The sequence below is a fragment of the Neopsephotus bourkii genome, unplaced genomic scaffold (assembly GCF_033783945.1).
Source record: "Neopsephotus bourkii isolate Nb327-2 ecotype Australia unplaced genomic scaffold, CSIRO-AGI_Nbou_v1 NB_780, whole genome shotgun sequence".
In the NCBI taxonomy this organism is placed as follows: domain Eukaryota; kingdom Metazoa; phylum Chordata; class Aves; order Psittaciformes; family Psittacidae; genus Neopsephotus; species Neopsephotus bourkii.
Genome location: NW_026901276.1, coordinates 2,330,120 through 2,347,500, shown reverse-complemented (window position 1 = coordinate 2,347,500; position 17,381 = coordinate 2,330,120). Strand labels below are relative to the sequence as shown.

Here is a 17,381-nt window from a genome sequence, read left to right as displayed (position 1 = left end):
CGGTCACAGATGTCTTTTACTCAGAGGAGCAGAGTGATGCTGGTTGTCATTCTTACTCTGCTGTGTGGCAGCGTAAATAGTCCCCTTTCTAACCAACCTGGTGGGAAAAGTCAATATCCCATCAGCAAAGGAGGTAAACACATCAGGAGCTGTGTCCTCTCTCATCTTCCCCTGCTCTGTATTAATACAGTTCTTTAAATCTCTTCTCCCCAATCATCAGATGCACTTGTGTCATTCAAATGCATGGTGTGGCTGTGCTGCAGACACAGCCGCTGCCTGCTTCTCCTCCCGGAGCTCCTGGCTCCCATTCTCTTATAATTGAAACTTAAAATTGGCCTCATTACTTCAACGAGGCCCCTCATATTTCTCCTTTTTTTTTCAGTGCACCCTTTCCTGCTTGCCTCTACGAGGGTAATTGCATCTAAGAAATGTTTGAAGCGTACTGTCAGAAAGGTTATCGCATATAATTGAAGTTAAGATTTAATGGCGGGGGGGGAGCTAGGCACTCCATTAGCAGGATGGCTGGAGCCTGCATCGGAGCTGTACACGGGCCTCTGTTTTTGTTCTATACTTTCAGTCCTGGTTTATTGTTTGCGTCATCTTTCTCATGATTAATGTGCATTCCTGTTCTGTTCACATGTGCCAGCTGTTTCTCCCCATTGATACATTTTACCTTGGTCCTTCCTGAGCTCCAGGAAGCTTTACACTATTTTAGCTTAGTTTGGAGCTACAAAGATGGTGTATTCCACCATTCCTTGGTATAAAGAGTGTGGTTTTGCTAACATGTGAACCCACTTACATATATCATTTATCTTGGAAATGCATAAACTAGTTAGTGCTGAATTTGTGGCAAAGTAGGTTTGGTGTTTTTATGGATCTGGTTATTGCAATTTTCAATGTTTGTCTAATTAAACCCCACATTTAAATAATTTCAGGATCATTAAACGTGTTTATGCTGTAGTGACTTCAGTCTGTTAATGAACAGATCCTTGTAATCATAGTTTTTATTGTATTGGTGGTGTAGCTTAAGGAAATCTGAATTCTGTCGAAAGACATGAGTCCATTACTGTCTGGGGAATGGTGAGAATGTGGTATCTTTAATTATGTATCTTCCGCTGTGTGCTTACTGCCCAAAGTTGGCAATATAAATACCTAAATCTGAATACGACAGCACAACACCTACCTTCATCACAAGGATGCATGAAAGGTGCTTACCAAAGTGCTTTTAATCAACATATTCAGTTACTCAAACCAGCATCATTAATTTAAATTTTAATTTAATTTTTGAAGATCTGATAGCATCATGCAGAGCAATTGAGTTCAATGGAACTTTGTGAAGAACATGGAAAAGCTAAGCAGGTGGCAACTGCTCAGTAAAGTGTTGCTGTTTGTATCGTATCCAGTAGCTGATCTTCTGAGCTCATCTTTAAACATCTGAAGCTCAACAAAAAATAGCTATAAATCCTCAGAGAGGAGGAATTCAGAAACACCAACAATGTAATAGCTATTTCTGTTCCTGTGCCCCCCTTCCGTGTAATCTTCTCATGTAGCAGTCCTTGCCATGGCTGCTGAGACAAAGGTGTGTCCCATGGGACGTCTTTATCTCAATCACATTGCAGGAGTCACTGCAAAAGTCATTTCTTCCTTCACACAGGTGGGCTCAAAAACCAGCATGTCCCTGTCCTCCAAACCCTTCTCTTAAGCTCAGCTTCTTTAGAGACAACTGTTTTTTCATCTTAACTTGTGCTGTGTAGTAAGAGCCGTTCAAAAGGGGATGGAGGCTCCTTTGTTACAAGTTCGAAGCGTGAGGAGGGCAGTACCGATGTTGTGAAGGTGACAGGAAGAAATGAGGCATCAGCTTTTAGGCACAGCTGATGAGCAGCAGAAGGATTGTGTTGGGTGCTCACAAGACACATGCTTACGTTGTGCCTAAATGGTTTGAAAGCTTGACCCTTAGGTACCTGTGCCATCTTTTTGTAATTCTGCTTGACCTGGAGTCTCTCCAGCCTAACAGGGAGGAAACTGTCTGAGAGGGCACCTCCTTTTGCAGCATATTCTTGTGTGCTCAGTAATGCACTGTCCAGCGCTGCATGTTTCAAGGTGTCACTGCAGACACAGGCTTTTGGGTAGGAACTTGTGTTTCTAGAACATGGAGCTGGTTGGAAAGGAGGAGCACAACTGCACCAGATCTGCATCAAGTTGGCATTGATGTATAGTATTTTGCTCTTTTGGTCTTTGTCCGCAGCCTTTGTAAAGCAAAAGCTAGACAACCACCCAAACAAAATCCGTAGATTTTTTTTGGATGGCATAAAATTTAACAACAACAAAAAAAATAGAACAGTTTAGGCTTTACTGCAGAACACAAGTGTGAGTTTGCACACACACAGACATGCAGGCGAATAAATGTATTGCATTCCGAACATTTCTTCACAGGTATTATTGGTGAAGCATTTGGGAATGGCTCTCTTCATTCATGCATCAGGTGAACCTGATGTCTTCTGGTTGAGATATCAGGCATCTTCTCTCTCTTTCAGGGTAGGATAGCATGGAATTTCCCTGTTTGTTCTACTGCCCTTTTCCTTTCAATGACTCTGTATTGCTGAACATCACGATTTCCATCCTGCACACAAGGTGCATGTGAGAACGCACAAGACGTGTAATAAATTTGTCCCAAGTTGTGCCAGTGCCAGTAGTGGGACCCATACCGTTGGGGCTGAGGGAGCAGGTTCACCATGGTCTCTCATTGGCTGGTACGGTGCAGTACAGGTAGAAGCAGGGGTAAGGCACCAGAAGCTGGAAGAGCTTGCTTGTAAATGTCATTTTTGCTATCCTCAGCATTCACCTTGTATTTCAAAATACCATGACTTGCAGTAGCAGTGAATGGAAAAGTACTGACTTTTTGTGGTCATTTAATCCTTCTGTGCTTTTTTTTCTTTGTTCTATCAGAGTATTTGAAGAAGAAGCCACACAGGAAAGAAGTCTTAGAGGCCTACAAAAGACTGAAGAGCACCGTAGACAAATGTCTGTCCACGAGTGGCTACTCAGAAGTGAACCTCAGCAAACTCTTCACCATCAGTATAGGAAGATCTGTGGGAGAGACCAATAATGAAAGACAGTGATTGATAAAAAATGGAGGGAAGCGAGAGGCTAGTTCCTGTTTAACAGTCGTGATCTCTAAAGCAATAGTCTATTTCAGTGTGCACAATGATGTTTTAATAATCTTGTCTCCTCAGAAGAGGAAAAATGGAAGATGAGAGTGGGACTTGTGTGGGCATGAAATACTCGAGGTGGTTTTACCTTCTGTTTTCCTCTTCATTGAGAAGCCAGGATTATTAAAAAGGGAGCAGTTGAGTTTGGCAGCATATTTTGTTGTGTATGTAGACCTGTGAGGGAAAAGGGGGTGGGCGAATTGCTGCTTTAATTGGATAATTCCCAGTGAGAGTTGCTGGAATGTAAGTGATCCTAGACTTTGCTCCAGGGTATTTAGTAGAGGTGCTCTCAGGAAGAGAGGTTAGTTGAGGTCTCAGTAGGAGCACTAATGTTTTGCCTTTTCACAGTTTATCTTCTTCCTGATCATAAACATACCAATTAAAAACAATGCAAAACCTTCATGCCTTTAGATGTCCTAACACCTTCTGAACAGAGGTAGGGACACTTTGCTTTCAAATTTATTAAAAGCAGTGACTGAAACCTGGAGGTGCTAAAAATAGGGACCATCTTTCCATGTCTTTCTCTTTAAGTGTTGTATTTTGCTATGTTGGAACCTTCTGTCTGGATGTAAAGGCATGCACACGCACAAACCCCATTTCATACATATGCAGGATATAACTCTATTGAATTTCCTTCCATGCAAAGGGTTTGAAAGTAAGCAACCCATAGGGAAAAACGTGTTTGTGATGACATTGTAACGAGTAACGGAGGAAAGGAGAGCAGAGAATCATTGTTGCTGTTCTGTAGTAATTACTGTATTGGAGTTTCTAAGGTTTTTATAACAAATTGTATTTTTCACTTTTAATAAAATGACAAGCAGATCTGACAGGAAAGGAGGATAAATCTGGGTCCGTGCCTTTGTATGCAGAATATTGTTGTACTTGTGCTCGCTGTTAAGTTTGCAATGTGATATATTCTTGTAAGGTTATAAAAACTTCTTTATCTTCTACATATAAAATGTAAAATTTTCTTAATACTTGAAGTTAAAAATAAAGTTTTCTAGTAAAAGAGAATCTGTCTTGATCATCTGACTGCTGGAAACACACCAGGCTGCGTCGGGTTGCTCCAGACTTTCCCTGCTTTTACAGAAGCGCTCGTGTGTCCATTGATGATCAGCCGTTAGCAAACGGAGCTTGAAGAAGAAAAAGTAAGAGCCTCAGCACAAACGTGTTGCTCACAAGAGGGATACATGTGTCTGTGTTGAAGTATTTTATGACATTCATTTGTCCATACAATTACGTCAGAAGACGCTGTGTGTCAGTACAAGTAATGCCTAAATACACAGTCATATTTTGAGCAACTTTGGGGGCTTACTTAGTTCATTTTTAGTCACACTGAATCACATTACATGAGAAATCGAACCTGCTCAGTCCCTGGCTTTGTGTTGGTTCTAGCCCACACCCCTGGCAGGCTTTCACTCCTTCCCAACATGTTCGGTTGGGTTATTGTACAAGAGACTTTTATTTGGAGGCTTGTCCTGGGGAGACGGTTTTGCTGCCTGGACGGCATGTTGATGTTGCAGCGCTTTAAAGATTCTGGCTTCCTGTGATTTCACACGGGGTTTTTCAGATTCTCCATGTCCACCCCAAATAGGATTATGAAGATATTACTGGTATCAACCGGGTAGAATGCCTCAGGAAAGCAGAAAGCGTGACCTTCTCCTCCAAACCTTAGGTATACAAATAAAATGGATAGATACGGCATAACCTGACCCTGTGGCACTTGTATGTATCTGTATAATTACAGCTGAAGAGCCTGTTAATTTGCAAGTTTAGGGATGTTTAGATTAAATGAGAGTGTTGTGGAATGATTGTGTAGGGTGCAGCAGTATATAGTGGCCCTGCAAGGGTCTGCTCCCCCCACACAGCCGCAGAGGAGCCACGTTCTGTGGTGGGGGGCAAGGGAGAGGGGGCGCCGCAGTCCTGGGGGCTTTGTACCCCAAATTAAGGCCAGTTTTGATTCCTCTCAGCAGAGTTGGTCAAAGCAGAGCCGGAGTATTGGCAAGGAAGAAAGTGGATTCCCTCCTCCCACCCCTAATCAGCTCCGGGCACGATGCCTCATCTTGGCCCCGGAGAAAGGCTGGGAAACGCAAAATCATCTTTACAGCCTTTAAACGGAGCCGGTAAATGCGGGAGCTGTAAATGATTTGGGGGGTCGGGGGGGGGGGGGGGGAACGGGGTGTGCAGATCTGCGGCTTGAGGCTGATGCAGCCCGAAGCGTCTGCCTTGCCCTGCCCTCCTGTCCCTCGTTCCTGCCTCCCCACAAGGCCGTTAAAATTAAGGTTTGTGTTTATTTGTATTTATTTGCAGTTGGGGAAGAGGAGTGTTGGTGTATGGAGCCTGTAGACAGGTTTCGCTGATGCCATATGTGATAGGAAAACCAATTCCCACCCGCAAATACGGCTGTTGCTCTGCCAACCCCCTCTTTCCCCTGTCAGAGGCAATAGAGAAAGCAGACTTTTTGCTGCTGCCGGAGTGGAGCCCATCATCACCTTCTTCTTTACTTCGTCTTCCCTTTTCCATCCTTCCCCGGCTTCTGCAGAGCCCCTTCCCGGACCCGTCCTCCCGCAGCCTCCCTTATAGCAGTTTAATAGATTAACTCATCTGCGCCAGCCTCAAATTTCCGATTAAAATTCCTCCATCCCGAAGGCGGCATTATCAGGTGGTTGGAGGCTGTTTTCAAACCTTGGGTTTGAATAGCAGCGGCTCTGCATTAATTTAACCACTAAGCTAATAAGTAGGTTTCGTTTTGTTATGCTAAGCTTTATTGCTTTTCTTTTGATCCGAATGGTGTTGTTGAGCAAAGCAGCAGACAAGGCATTCTTTGATGAGGGAATTAGCGCTCTATTCTCCCTCTATTATTCATAGCACAGTGGAATATGTAAGTACCTGAGGGTGTCAAAGGAGAGCAGGCTCTATTGCAAAGTGTTCGCCTTGTTTCTCTCAATAGCTGACTATGAGATGATAAACCGCTTAATACACCGCACTAATTGGATGAGAGCAGAAAGAGATGGGAATTAAGGCCCGGCGAAAGGGGAGAGTGCTCCGAGCCTGCCTTCAGCCCCCCTTCGGCACTCCAGCAGCGCCGGAGGAGGCACAAGCTTTCTATGGGAAGGAGGGGGGGGGGGGGGGGGGGAGAGGGGGGCTGCGCGGAGATAAAATGAACCTGTTAGCGCCTTCAGGTAATACACTAATTATTGTGCAGTATAAATACCACGACTGGGTTTATAACACGGAGGTAAACTTCTTTTGAGAGGGTTATAGGATTGCTTGGCAGCGGTAGAGATCCTAATAAGGGACCAGAGTAATAACCCCCTGGATTAACAAAATTGCCGCTTGCAGAAGTATGATTCGGGCTTTTACGAAGATTTCAGCGGAAAGAATAAAAATGACTGAATGACATTTCTTAATGCGTAATGGCTTGATAATGATTCCCTTTTCTTTAAGGAAAAAATGTATATTTCAGCCGGCGCCTTTCATCGGGGCCCAGGAACGAGCCTGATTTCCCCCTATCTGTGTATGATTTTCCCCAAGCCTAGGGTGGTTTTTACAACTCAGCAACACCTCTGGGGGGTGCGGGGTGTGAACCGCCGTGGGTGATGGGGCCGCCGCGAGGGAGGGTCGGCCGGGCTCCCACGGGAGGTACCGGCTCCGGCGGCGCTTCCAGGCCGGCGGCTCCCGGAGCGACCCGGAGAGCCGCGAGGGACCGGGCCAGGCCGGGCCGGGCCAACTCGATGCGCTCAAGTGGCAGGGATGGGGCCGGGCTCTTCCCCGGTACCGGCCCCCGACTGCCGTTGTGGAGCGGTGCCGCGGTTAAACCAAAATCCCCCGACAAGCCTCCGCTCCCGGGGGCCCGGCCCCCACACCCACCGCCCATGGGGGAACGGGGCTTGGTGGGGGGAATCCGGGGCCCATAGAGGAGGCATCCCGGGGAAGGGGAGCGGGTTTTGCCGCTGCCTTCCGCCGGGTTTTCATGCGTTTCTGCTCCTGCTCCGTGGAAGAGGCAGGGGAGAGAGATGCACACAACCCCCAAAAAAGGAAAATAAAAAAAAAAAAGAGAAAAAAATTGAAATTAAAATTAAAATGAAATTAACAAACGGGATAACGGAAAGTGGGGAGAAAAACGAAATTAATCTCGGGGAGAACGGGGCGGGCAGACACAAGGAACAGGCGCGGAGAAACTCTCCTGCCCCCCAGGAGGGGAGAGGGAGCCAAGCCAAGCGCTCTCCCAGATCCCTGGTGTGCCGTTTCTTCTCCCGGCTCTCGGCAGCGGTGGGACGGGGGCTGCCCCATCCCCGCCTGGGGGGTGCGTGGGGCGGCTTGCAGCTGCGCGGGGTCTTTGACCCGAGCGGCGGCCCCTTCCCCGCACGGCAGGGCACGGGCAGGTACCGCTGTGGGAGCCCCGGGCCCCGCGAGCGGGGAATCCCCTCCCCAGCGGGACCGCCGGCCCCCCGCGGCCCCCAGCTCTGGCAGTCGCCCCCGGTCCATGGGCCACCCGCGCCCCCTGAACGCGGCGGGGTCCTGGCGGCGGTAAGGAGGGGGGGGCGATTGGTAACCCCCGGCCGCTCCAGCAGGGTTTAGCCCCGGGCGGCCCCGCAGGGACCGGGCTCCCCTCTCGGGCTGTGGTTCCTTCTTTGGTTTTCTTTTCTTTCTTTCTTATTTTTTGTTAAACATATATTTTTGTTTATTTTCCGAACGTGGCACTTCTCCACCGGGTAGCAAGGAAAAGTGTTAACAATAACGACATTACACGGAAAAAGGTACTGTACCATCGCCTCTTGAGGGTTTCAGAAACCTCTACAGTTAATAAGTTAAATAAAGGGTTTGTACATAAATATTTGTCTAGGAGCCCTATAGGATATCTACAACACAGTAAAGATCTACAGAATGACAAACTTTTACAACACTACACTGAGTGCAATCGTTTTATAACATTTCAAATATACAAAGCTCTGTTCTTTTTTTTTCTTTTTTTTTATAACAACGGTATGTACAGAATCAATAATCACAGTTTAGTGACTTCAACAGTCCATATTCTAGCAGAGTATTTCCCTTTGGTTTGATATAAAACCCTTGGTTGGTGTAGTGATAAAGAATATAACGAGAAAAAAAGACGGACCCTTCCCCTTAAGTGCACTGGTTCATCCCACCGCATCAGACGGACTCTCAGCCCCCTCGGGAGCGCACGCAGCTCGCCGCAGCCACACGTAACAAGTTCTCCAGTGCTCCTGCCAGACCAACCTCACATCGTCCCAGATGCGATTTTAAGAAGATTTGGGCACCTTTCCCCCCTCTCTTTGCTTTTGCTTTTTTCCCCCTTTCTTAATTACAATTTTTTTCCTTTCAATAGTTTTTTTTTTGTTGCCAGATAAACAGAAGGAAAACTGTTCCGTGTCGGTGACGCTAAAACATGGAATAACGTTTATTGGGTTTTTCTTTTTCCTCTTTTTTCTCGTCTGACTGCTCGGAGAGGAACTGAACACGCCGTACATTTAGGAAATGTACCAGCTAAGGAGTTACTTTCCGAGGAGCCGCCAAGTGTCGGCTCACTCGTGTGAGGGCTGATGCGAGAGGCGCTCGCTGTCTCCGCGTTCCACCTCGAGAACCCACCGCAGACTCAGCTGCTGGTCCTCATGTATTTTGTTCCCCCCCTCCCCAGATTAGTTATTCCCCTCCCCGTCCCCCCCGTTTGGTCTTGATTCGTGCTGTCTGAGGTGACCACCTTTCTTTATCCGTGTATTTACTCTCCCTTCTCCCTCTCTCCCCTCTCCCCCCCGCAGCCCAGCCGCGCCCCGGGACGCAGCCGGGCCTTAGCACACCTCTTTCCCGGTGCTGTTCCCGGGGAGGATGTTGAGCTGGGTGAGCTGGGCGGCGTGCTCCTTGGCCTTCAGCCGCAGGGCGGCGATGCTGGAGGCCCGCCGATCGGCGGCGGCGCTGGCCGGGTCCCCCAGCCCCGCCGAGCCCACCGCGCCCTCGGGGGTCGGCGCTGGCTGCCGCAGGAGGGTGGCAGCGCTAGAGGCGCTGCCCAAGGGGGCCATGGTGGAAAAGAGCCTGCAAGGGAAGCAGAGACGGCCGTTACTGCCGAGCCGGGGCCCTATGCTTCTGCCCGGCAGCGCTCGACTCACGGCCCCGCTCCAAAAACCCGACGCTGAAGGCAAAAGGGTGTTTTTTGAGGGGGCAGAGGCTCGGGGTAGCTGCTACCTGGATGGCGCTAAAAATACGGGGGAACACCCGGCCTCACGAAAAGTACGCTTGCCCCGTCCATCAGCAGGGCCTCACCCCTCTCCGTCTGCCCCGACGGGACGACCCCGGCTCTGTTTGACACAGGCGCGGCTCGGTCTCATCCTGGCGGAGCCACTCAAACCCACTCTTACCCACGGACAGAAACCTGCCGGGCTCCCGATGCGCAAAGCCGGGCCCGCGCGGGACAGCCCGCACCTATCTCGTGTTGAACGGGGACACCGGGCCCTGCTCCGTCCTTGCCCCCGGGCCCTCCCTCCAAATGCCGCCACCGCAGCGGTGCCCGCGGACCGGGCACCCACGACGGCGAGGGAAGGGGGCACGTAAAGCCCCCCAGTCGCCCAATGAGATGCCGGGGGCGGAAGCACGTGACCCTCGCAGAGCCCAATCGGCAGCGGCCGCCAGCGCTCCAATTTCGAATGGCGGGGACGCCCGCGCGAGACCGGTCCCCCAAGCGACGCGCGGGAGCTGCGCGGGCGACCGCGGCCTGGCCCGAGTTCCCCCGCGGTGTCCGGTACCTGCCGAAAGCGGGGCTGATGAAGGCCGGGTGGCGGAACACGGCCGCGCCCAGGAAGGTGCCGAGGCCGAGCGGGGTCCCGCCGGGGGGCAGCGCCGCGGAGCCGGGGGGCGGTGGCGGCAGGCTGGGGAAGGCGGCGGCCGCGGCTGCTGCGGCGGTCCAGGCGGAGTCTAGAGCTGGGTGATGAGGAGGGAAAGGACTAGCATCAAGGTATGGACTGAGGGGGTGAGTTGCTGACAGGGGACCAGGGAAAGGCAAACCTGGGGGGTGTGTCTGAGCCCCAGCCTTTTCCCTCTTCCGCCACTTAGCCCTACGGTTCTGGAACCATACCTGAAAGCCAAAAGAAAAACCGGTTTTAATGCGCCTGCCCGACACCGCGCCTGGGCGAGCCCGAGGCAACCCCGCTCCGGCCCGACGGCGCTCGCTCTTCCTCCGCCACCTCTAACGGGGCCCACGCGTGTCAGCGCTGCGGGCAGCCCCGCGCGGGTTCCGGTGTGGCCCCCCAGAGCGGTGTCAGCCTCGCCGCCGCTGCGGGGGAAAGCGCGGCAGGCAGTGCGGGGGGAGCAGACCGCGGCCCCGCTCCCGCCGCGCTGGGACAGCGGTAAAACCACCCTTTTCCCGGCGGAACGCGAGTGTTTGCATTCCACGCGCGAAGCCAGACCGGGAGCTGCGCGGCTCTGTTTGCTGGAGGGAATATTTACAAATGATTTCGTTTGGGGAGCGTGGACTTCGGTTTGGGTTTTATTTTTGCCTTTTAGATTTAGAGCGAGGGAAAAAAATAATCGTGATTTCAGTAACGTCTGAAAGGAATAATTTGCGAGGCCACCAAAGCACTAAGTACACGTTTCCTCGCCGCCCTTTAGGCTGTATTTTCCCGAAGTTGCTCAGGAAGCCGCGGCGCTGCCGACCCCAGCCTCTTACCCCCTCTCCTGCACAGCAGAAATCGTGACCTAACACGGGCTTAACACAGGGGAGAGGTAGATGAAAAAATAAACACCGCGTTTCACAGGCACGGGAAAGGTCCGCTCAGTAACAAGTGGAAGGCATCCCTCCCCACTGAGAGGCGGGACCTGGGCAGACACACGCATGTCTCAGCTGTTTCGGGTGGTGGGGGCCGGGATCGTGCTTCGAGCCCCCCGTGAGGCCCCGGCTCTCCCGAGGGAAGGGGAACAGGCGGTGCGGCGGGGCTCCCGCACGGCCGGACTGCGAGCACCGCTTCCCACGCGGGACACGGCGTCGCGCCAGACAGTAGCGTGGCACGGATGGAAGCGTCTTTCCCAGCTAAAACTCAATTAGGAAGCTGTCCTCGCCGCAGTTCCCCCTCCTCGAATTAATAAGCCTGAGGTAAACGAAGGGACTCTCATAATTCATATTCCCTTAATTACCTCTTCTGCTGTGAATAGAGGGAAGAGAAAGGGGGTGTCTTTCGTTTTTAAAAGTTATTTAACTTTCCCACGACTCGTTCCCCTGAGCTGAAAATACTGATTTGCTGTCACATCTCTGTTTGACAATGGAGAAATGTGTCAACAGAAAGGAGGGGACCAATCTCATCATTAGCCCCTCTAATGCAAGAAGCTGTTGTGTATTAAATGAGCCATATGGAATTTATTATGCTTTATCAGCGCCCGATTTTAACTGTAAAGTGATTTGCTCAGCTTCAAACCCAGAGACATCTGTTTTCTGTTGGCAATCAGGGCATCCCAGTGTTTATCGTCTCTTTGGTTATGAGACCCGGGTTGGGAAATGCACTCTGGTATGGGGCGGCAAACACCTTTAATAGCATTGCACTCACTCGCTATTAGATCAATGCTGGCTTATTGCTATCAAAAATGGGAAATCAAATAGCATTAGCCAGCTCCTTGGGCGGGCGGAGAGGAAATCAAACAACATTTCGCCTTCAAATGGCCCTGTTTGTTCTAGCACTAAGTGGGCTTTTATGAAGCCCGATTGGAGATTTGATGGCAGCCAAATACCCGGCTTGTGGCCGAGCGGGTCTCTAACAACCCAGGCTCCACGGGGTACCCGTGCTTTAACCGCACCGGGTTTCGCCAGCCGGTGGCTCGGCCCGTCGGGGAGGCCCGAGGCCACCCCGTCCTCGGCCGCCTCCGAGGGACACCCGGTCCCGGTCCCGCCGTCACCACTACTCACCTGCACTCGGGCTTCGGTCAGATCGAGCCTCATGGCCAGCTCTTCCCTGGGGGAAGACACATACGGCGCCGTCAGCCCGGTGCACCCCGAGATGCTCCCCGCCCGCGGCTCCGCGCACCAGACCGGCCCCGGTATCCCGGTACCCGGTGGAAGCCGGGCCGAAAGTAACGGCAGGCGGTGCCCACCCGCGGATTTTCGGCCAGGTTCTGTTACGCCAGACTGGGCGCCCGTCAGGACTCCCACGTTTTGGGCACAACCTTCCCCCCACTCCCCAAATTCAGCCTGTCCCCGCCGCAGCAGCAGCGACGGTGGCGGCGGGGCGGTGGGGGGGCGGCCGCCGAGCCGCCCCGCACTGCGGTGTGCAGTGCCGCCGTTAAGGCGGATTGGAAACCACTAAGACGTTTACAAAACCCCCTCGTCAGCGCCGTGCCCAGCAGAGCAGCGGTCACGGCGTAACTGGGACGCTGCTGCCCCGGCGGAAAAGCCGAAGATGTAAAAAAAACACACAAAAAAGCCCTCTCCTGCCCCAAAGAATAGAAAGCCTACCCCAAACCAAAACCACTAAAACAAACACAAAAAGAAGCGCGGTATGTTTACACACACAGTTCCCCCACCAGAGAGCCTCTCCCGGGGCCGGGACACCGAGGTGGGCCCCGTGGGCTGTATGCAGTACCGAATGCATGCAGGGGGACAAAACGCTCCCGCGGCCACCCGCCGGAAAAGACAATGAGAAACCAGAGGGTGTATTTGATCGAAAAATGCGGGTTTGGGGGCTCTGCCCTCCTCTAGACTAAAGGCAAGGAGGGGGGGTGTATGTGTATTTGCGGGCAGCGGGCTCTGCCACCTTCCCCTGCCTGCGCTTCCTGCTGAGGAGCTGCCAGCCAGATCCGCCGCAGCGGGGCTCCCGTTTTAAACGGGAAAATGTCCCCAGAAGGTCCCCGAAAAAGCCGGGCCGTGCTCCACCGCGCCCCCGGGGCGGCTCCGGGCAGTAAGGGGCCCCGACGTGCCAGGCCGGTATTTTTAGGCAGCGGCACTTTGATCTCGGCCCCTGCCGGGGCTTCCCCAGGCCGGGCCGGGCTCCAGCCCCTCAGAAAGCGAGTAACCGATCCCGCCGGCGGCAACGGAGCAGGGGAGCGGGTAAAAATAGCCCACGGCGGCTGCCTGCCCGGGCGCTGCAGATCCTGGGCACCCCCCCCACCCCCCAGCCCGGCCCTGCTCCCCGTCCACTCCCAGCCCGGGGGTGTCCGCGGCAGAATTGATGCCGGGGCCAGTATGCAGGCGGCGGTGCAGTACACCGCGGACCCAACCCGTCCCCCCCGGGACTCGCCCGTGATCTCGGCGCCGGTACCTGGTGAAGACGTCGGGGTAATGGGTTTTCTGGAAGGCCCTCTCCAGCTCCTCCAGCTGGTAGCTGGTGAAGGTGGTACGGTAACGACGCTGCTTTCTCTTGAGCAGCCCCTCCTCGGAGTCGCTGCCAGCCGAGAGGCAGACGCTCTCCTCCCCGTCCTTGCCCTCGCCGTCCTCGGGGTGCAGCAGCAGCTCCTCCTTGGGGGACAGATCCCCGCCCTCCGCTCCGGGGGCAGCGGCGGTGCCCCGGCGGACCTCCTTCAGCAGCCCCCCGCCGTCCTCTCCTAGCAGCTCCTCCTCCTCGTCGTCCTCCAGCTCTTCTTCTTCCTCGTCCTCCTCCTCTAGCATCTCTTCGTCCTCTTCCTCCTCTTCTTCCTCCTCGGCGGCCGGGGCGGCGGGGCCCGGCCGCTCCTCGACGTGCGTGGCGGTGCTGCCCAGCTCGTCCCGGGCAGGCGGCGGGGACACGAAGGGAGCGTTTTCTCGGTAGCTTTTGCTGCGGCTGATGCTGACCTGGGGTGCCTGGCTGATCTTCAGCGTGTCCCACGGGGCGGCGGCGGGCACGGGGCCTGCGCCCCCCTCCGGCCGCCCCTCCGGACGGTCTCCTCGAGGCCCCGCCGCCCGCGGCGGCAGCAGCCGGCCCCCGCCCGGCCCGTAGAGCCGACGCAGTTTGGGAGGAAGGTGCAGCTCAGCCGGCTCGAAAGAGGGACTGCCCTGGGGGGACCCTGCGCCAGGAATGAGGTGAGAAGGGGATAAACGGCCGCAGCAGTCGGACGGGGCGGGTAGGTGTGCGAGAGAAGGGTACAGAGGGAAAGAAGAGGGAGAAAGAGAAAGAGACACGGTCAGTGGGATCAGCGCGAAGAGCCCAGGACAAGACTGCAGCCCCTCAGCCACCCTTCGGGCATCGCTTTCCGCCCCGCACCGAGCTAAGACTGCCACACACATCCCGCACCCTCAGACCGGCTCCCGCCCACGCCGCTGCTCTCGGCCTCGGAAGACATTCCCCTTGGTACAAGACCCGGGACCCGGCCCAGCGCCCATTCGGCAGTGGAGCAGGCGGCGAAGGCTCAGGCGGACCGGGGCCTGCGCTGGCACCTCCCCAGCAACAGCGACCGCCGGACCCCGTTCCCGCTAGGCGGGGCAGCGCTGTTCCCCCTGTCCTGGGTCTCCTCCGGTTGATTTTTGGTTTGGTTGTAGGGGAGATTTTTTCTCTCTTTTATTTTTTCTACCTTTTGTTCCCCCCTCCTACCGCCTCCCCCCGCCCCCAAGTTTCCTTTTGGTTTTGAAGGGAAGGAACCCTCCCGGATGCGAAAGCCGGGGACACAGGGAAAGCGGAGGGAGAGAGGCCATCCGTGGGAGCGCCCGGCCTGTTCCCCGCCACCCCAGAGTGGCTGCTCCCAGCTGCGGGCCGGGGGCGGCGGCTGCCGGAGCCCCGTTATTCCCGCCCTGCCCACTCCCCAGGATCCGTTACAGGCTTAAGGCGAAGCGGCGAGCCCTTCCCTGCGCGGATCATAGCTCGCACCCTTTTGATTTAGTTTAAATTATTACAGTTATATCGAAATCGAGAGCAGCCTAAAGCGTCGGTACCCGACCTGAGCGGATTAACCGAGATGGATTTCGGGCACTGCTCTGGCCGCTCTCCCGGGCAGCGAAGCAGCCGCAAACGAGCACAGTAAAGAGATAACGGCGGCTACGGTCCCAGCCGGGCAGGGAGCCAGAGGGGGATGCCAGGGATTTGGGGAGTGGGGCGGGGGGGTGAAGGGGACAGCCAGCCCTGCCCGACGCCGGGGAGAAGGAAGGGAGCGAGCAGGACAGAGCGTCGTCGTCGGGTCTTACCTTGCGCGGCCTTATCGGCTTCGGGCCGGGCGGCGATGGCGGGCAGGCTGGGCGCGGCGCCGAGCAGCCGCACCTTGCAAGGGCTCCGCCGGCCCAGGATGCTGTCGATGCAGTAGGAGGACAGCAAAGTTGGCGATTTACTTTTGCACTCGGGGCGCTCGGGGCAGCTCTCCTCCGGGTACGGCCCACTCATGGCGATGGCGGGGCCGTGCCGAGGGCCGGGCGGGCTGCGGCGGCGCGGAGGCCCCCGGCGCTGCCCTGTACCGCCGGGACGCCCGTCACGGGGGGAGTGAGCGGCGGCCGCGGCGCTCTTGAGTCCCCTCGGCTCCACGTGCGGCCAGCCGCACCCTGATTGGCTCTCGCCGGAGGCCGGGCGGCCGCCGACAGACGGTGCCCAGCAAACCCCGGATCGGATCACTCCGGATCGGCGTCCGCCCCGAGCCGCTGCGCTGCTCCCCACCGCCGAGCCCTCCAGCCGACCCCGCCCGCCGCGCCCCGCCCAGGCCCGCCCCGCTCCGTGGTGGCGGGAGCCGTCGGGGATGAACGGGATGGGCGGCGACAGAGCCCCCGGGTCGCCTTGCTCTGTATCCTCTTCCCCGACGGCGGCCCCGCTCTCTGCCCGGCCCGGCCTGACTCCCGGTCGATGCTCGGGCAACATGGGGTGGGCCCCGCCAGGGAATCCACTCCGGGTTTTCCCCCCGGGATCCTGGCGGATTGCTGCGCCGGGCACTAGCACGCAGTGGCAGCGCTCGCAGCCGGTGCTTAAAAACAGTGGGGACCGCTGCTGGGACTTCACCGTAACCAGCACTGGGCGGTGTCTCCGGGGCGAGGCCGCGGCCGGAGCTGGCGGAAAGTCTCTGGGCAGGCTGGGTGCGCACCCCGCTCCTTGCCCCGACCGCCGCTGCCTTTCTCCGCACGCATATCTCCCCCTCCGCGGGGCTTTCGACGTCGCTTCGGCGTGGAAACCCCCTCCCAGGATTTTGTTCGCCCTCTCCCCCCTATTCTTCCTTCCCCGTTAAACGGTTCAAGCAGGTTCGGTCTCCACTTCTGGGCATTTTGGGCTCTGCTGGGACTGGCAAGCTGGGACTGTTCCTCGCTTACATGTGCGTGCCTGGTCCCGGGCTTCCACCAGCACCGGCAAGGCAGAGGAACCGGCCAGCCCAAGTAGCCCATCCACTCTCTTGAGTGATTCCCGGCCAAGAGCCCCGGCGGGAAGGCAGCCCGTGCTAATCCCGTACTCTCTTCGTGCTGCAATTAATTCCCGTACTAATCCCGTGTCTCCTAATTACTTGACCAGCGGGAATTAAAAGACAGGATGTGCAAACGCCTGCGTGTGTCCGTGCCGGTGTGGGCACAATGCCGCTCTGGTAGTGCCCTTGCTCATTCGCACACGCTCCCAGCTTCTATAGGTGTGGGTCTGCCAGTGCTACGCGGGGACACGCGTTGCTCCCGTGCCTTCCCCTCCCCTCCAGTGGGCCCCCCGGGGCTCCTGCCCTCCGTTCCTCTCGCCCTGCCCCGGGGGCAGCGGCGATGCCTGCGGGGGACGCCCCGACGTGCCGCCCGCGGGCCTAGCACTCCCCGGCGGGGTGAACACAGCCTGGCTCCGCTTTGCGGGGGGTGCCAGGCTGCGCTTTACCGTAGCTGCTGAGCTCTCGGGAGCTTTTGCCATCCCCAGGAGGAGTGGCAATTAATTCATTAACTCAGTAACTAAAAAATACCCTCGCCCCAACCCAACAAACCAACCAATAAAGAAAAAGCCAAGAAGAAGACCTAAAGGTTCCCTTGGAACCTGCTTCCTGCTGCGCCGGGGGACTCCGCTGGGGCATCCCCTCCGGGGTTTGCCCGAGTTAAGGGGCGCTGCTGCGGGAGGGGAACCCGGCCCGCGCCCTCCTCTCCTCCGCCTGGCCGGGTGCCGGCCGAGCCGCTGCCGGAGAGCACCGGTCACGGCGCATCGGAGAGCGGGGCTTGGCCGGACTCCCTCACCGCCCGCCCGGGACGGGGGAGTACCCGGATGGGACGGGGGACTCTCGGAGCGGCAGCTGCGATAGCTCCTCCAGCGCCGGGCCCTGCCGGTGCCGCGGGTGGTG

At 55.8% G+C, this 17,381-nt stretch overlaps 2 protein-coding genes across 4 annotated transcripts in view; one reads left to right on the top strand and one right to left on the bottom strand.

Annotated features, from left to right (window-relative positions):
* The window catches only part of POLA1 (DNA polymerase alpha 1, catalytic subunit), a 196,566-nt gene extending 192,403 nt beyond the window's left edge, over positions 1 to 4,163 (top strand). For all 3 annotated transcript variants that reach the window (XM_061355136.1, XM_061355133.1, XM_061355134.1), the window contains one exon: positions 2,947 to 4,163. In XM_061355136.1, the coding sequence (XP_061211120.1) occupies positions 2,947 to 3,119 (173 nt within the window). In that variant the 3' untranslated portion in view covers positions 3,120 to 4,163. The remainder of the gene's footprint in view (positions 1 to 2,946) is intronic.
* A 4,721-nt stretch (positions 4,164 to 8,884) lies between these two features.
* ARX (aristaless related homeobox) lies at positions 8,885 to 15,698 on the bottom strand. Its single transcript, XM_061355117.1, has 5 exons — positions 15,295 to 15,698; positions 13,463 to 14,183; positions 12,115 to 12,160; positions 9,968 to 10,296; positions 8,885 to 9,260 (listed from the first exon to the last, which is right to left on the bottom strand). The coding sequence occupies exons 1-5, from the start codon at positions 15,485 to 15,487 to the stop codon at positions 9,020 to 9,022; spliced, it is 1,530 nt and encodes a 509-aa protein (XP_061211101.1). The 5' UTR covers positions 15,488 to 15,698; the 3' UTR covers positions 8,885 to 9,019.
* Positions 15,699 to 17,381: the final 1,683 nt, after the last annotated feature.

Bases quoted from the DNA above. Each gene is read 5' to 3' on its own strand.
- ARX (XM_061355117.1), bottom strand. From the start codon at position 15,487: ATGAGTGGGCCGTACCCGGAGGAGAGCTGCCCCGAGCGCCCCGAGTGC. The intron at 14,184-15,294 runs GTAAGACCCGAC...TTCCTGGCGCAG, and splicing joins AGCCGATAAGGCCGCGCAAG to GGTCCCCCCAGGGCAGTCCC. The intron at 12,161-13,462 runs GTACCGGCGCCG...GTCTTCCCCCAG, and splicing joins TACCCCGACGTCTTCACCAG to GGAAGAGCTGGCCATGAGGC.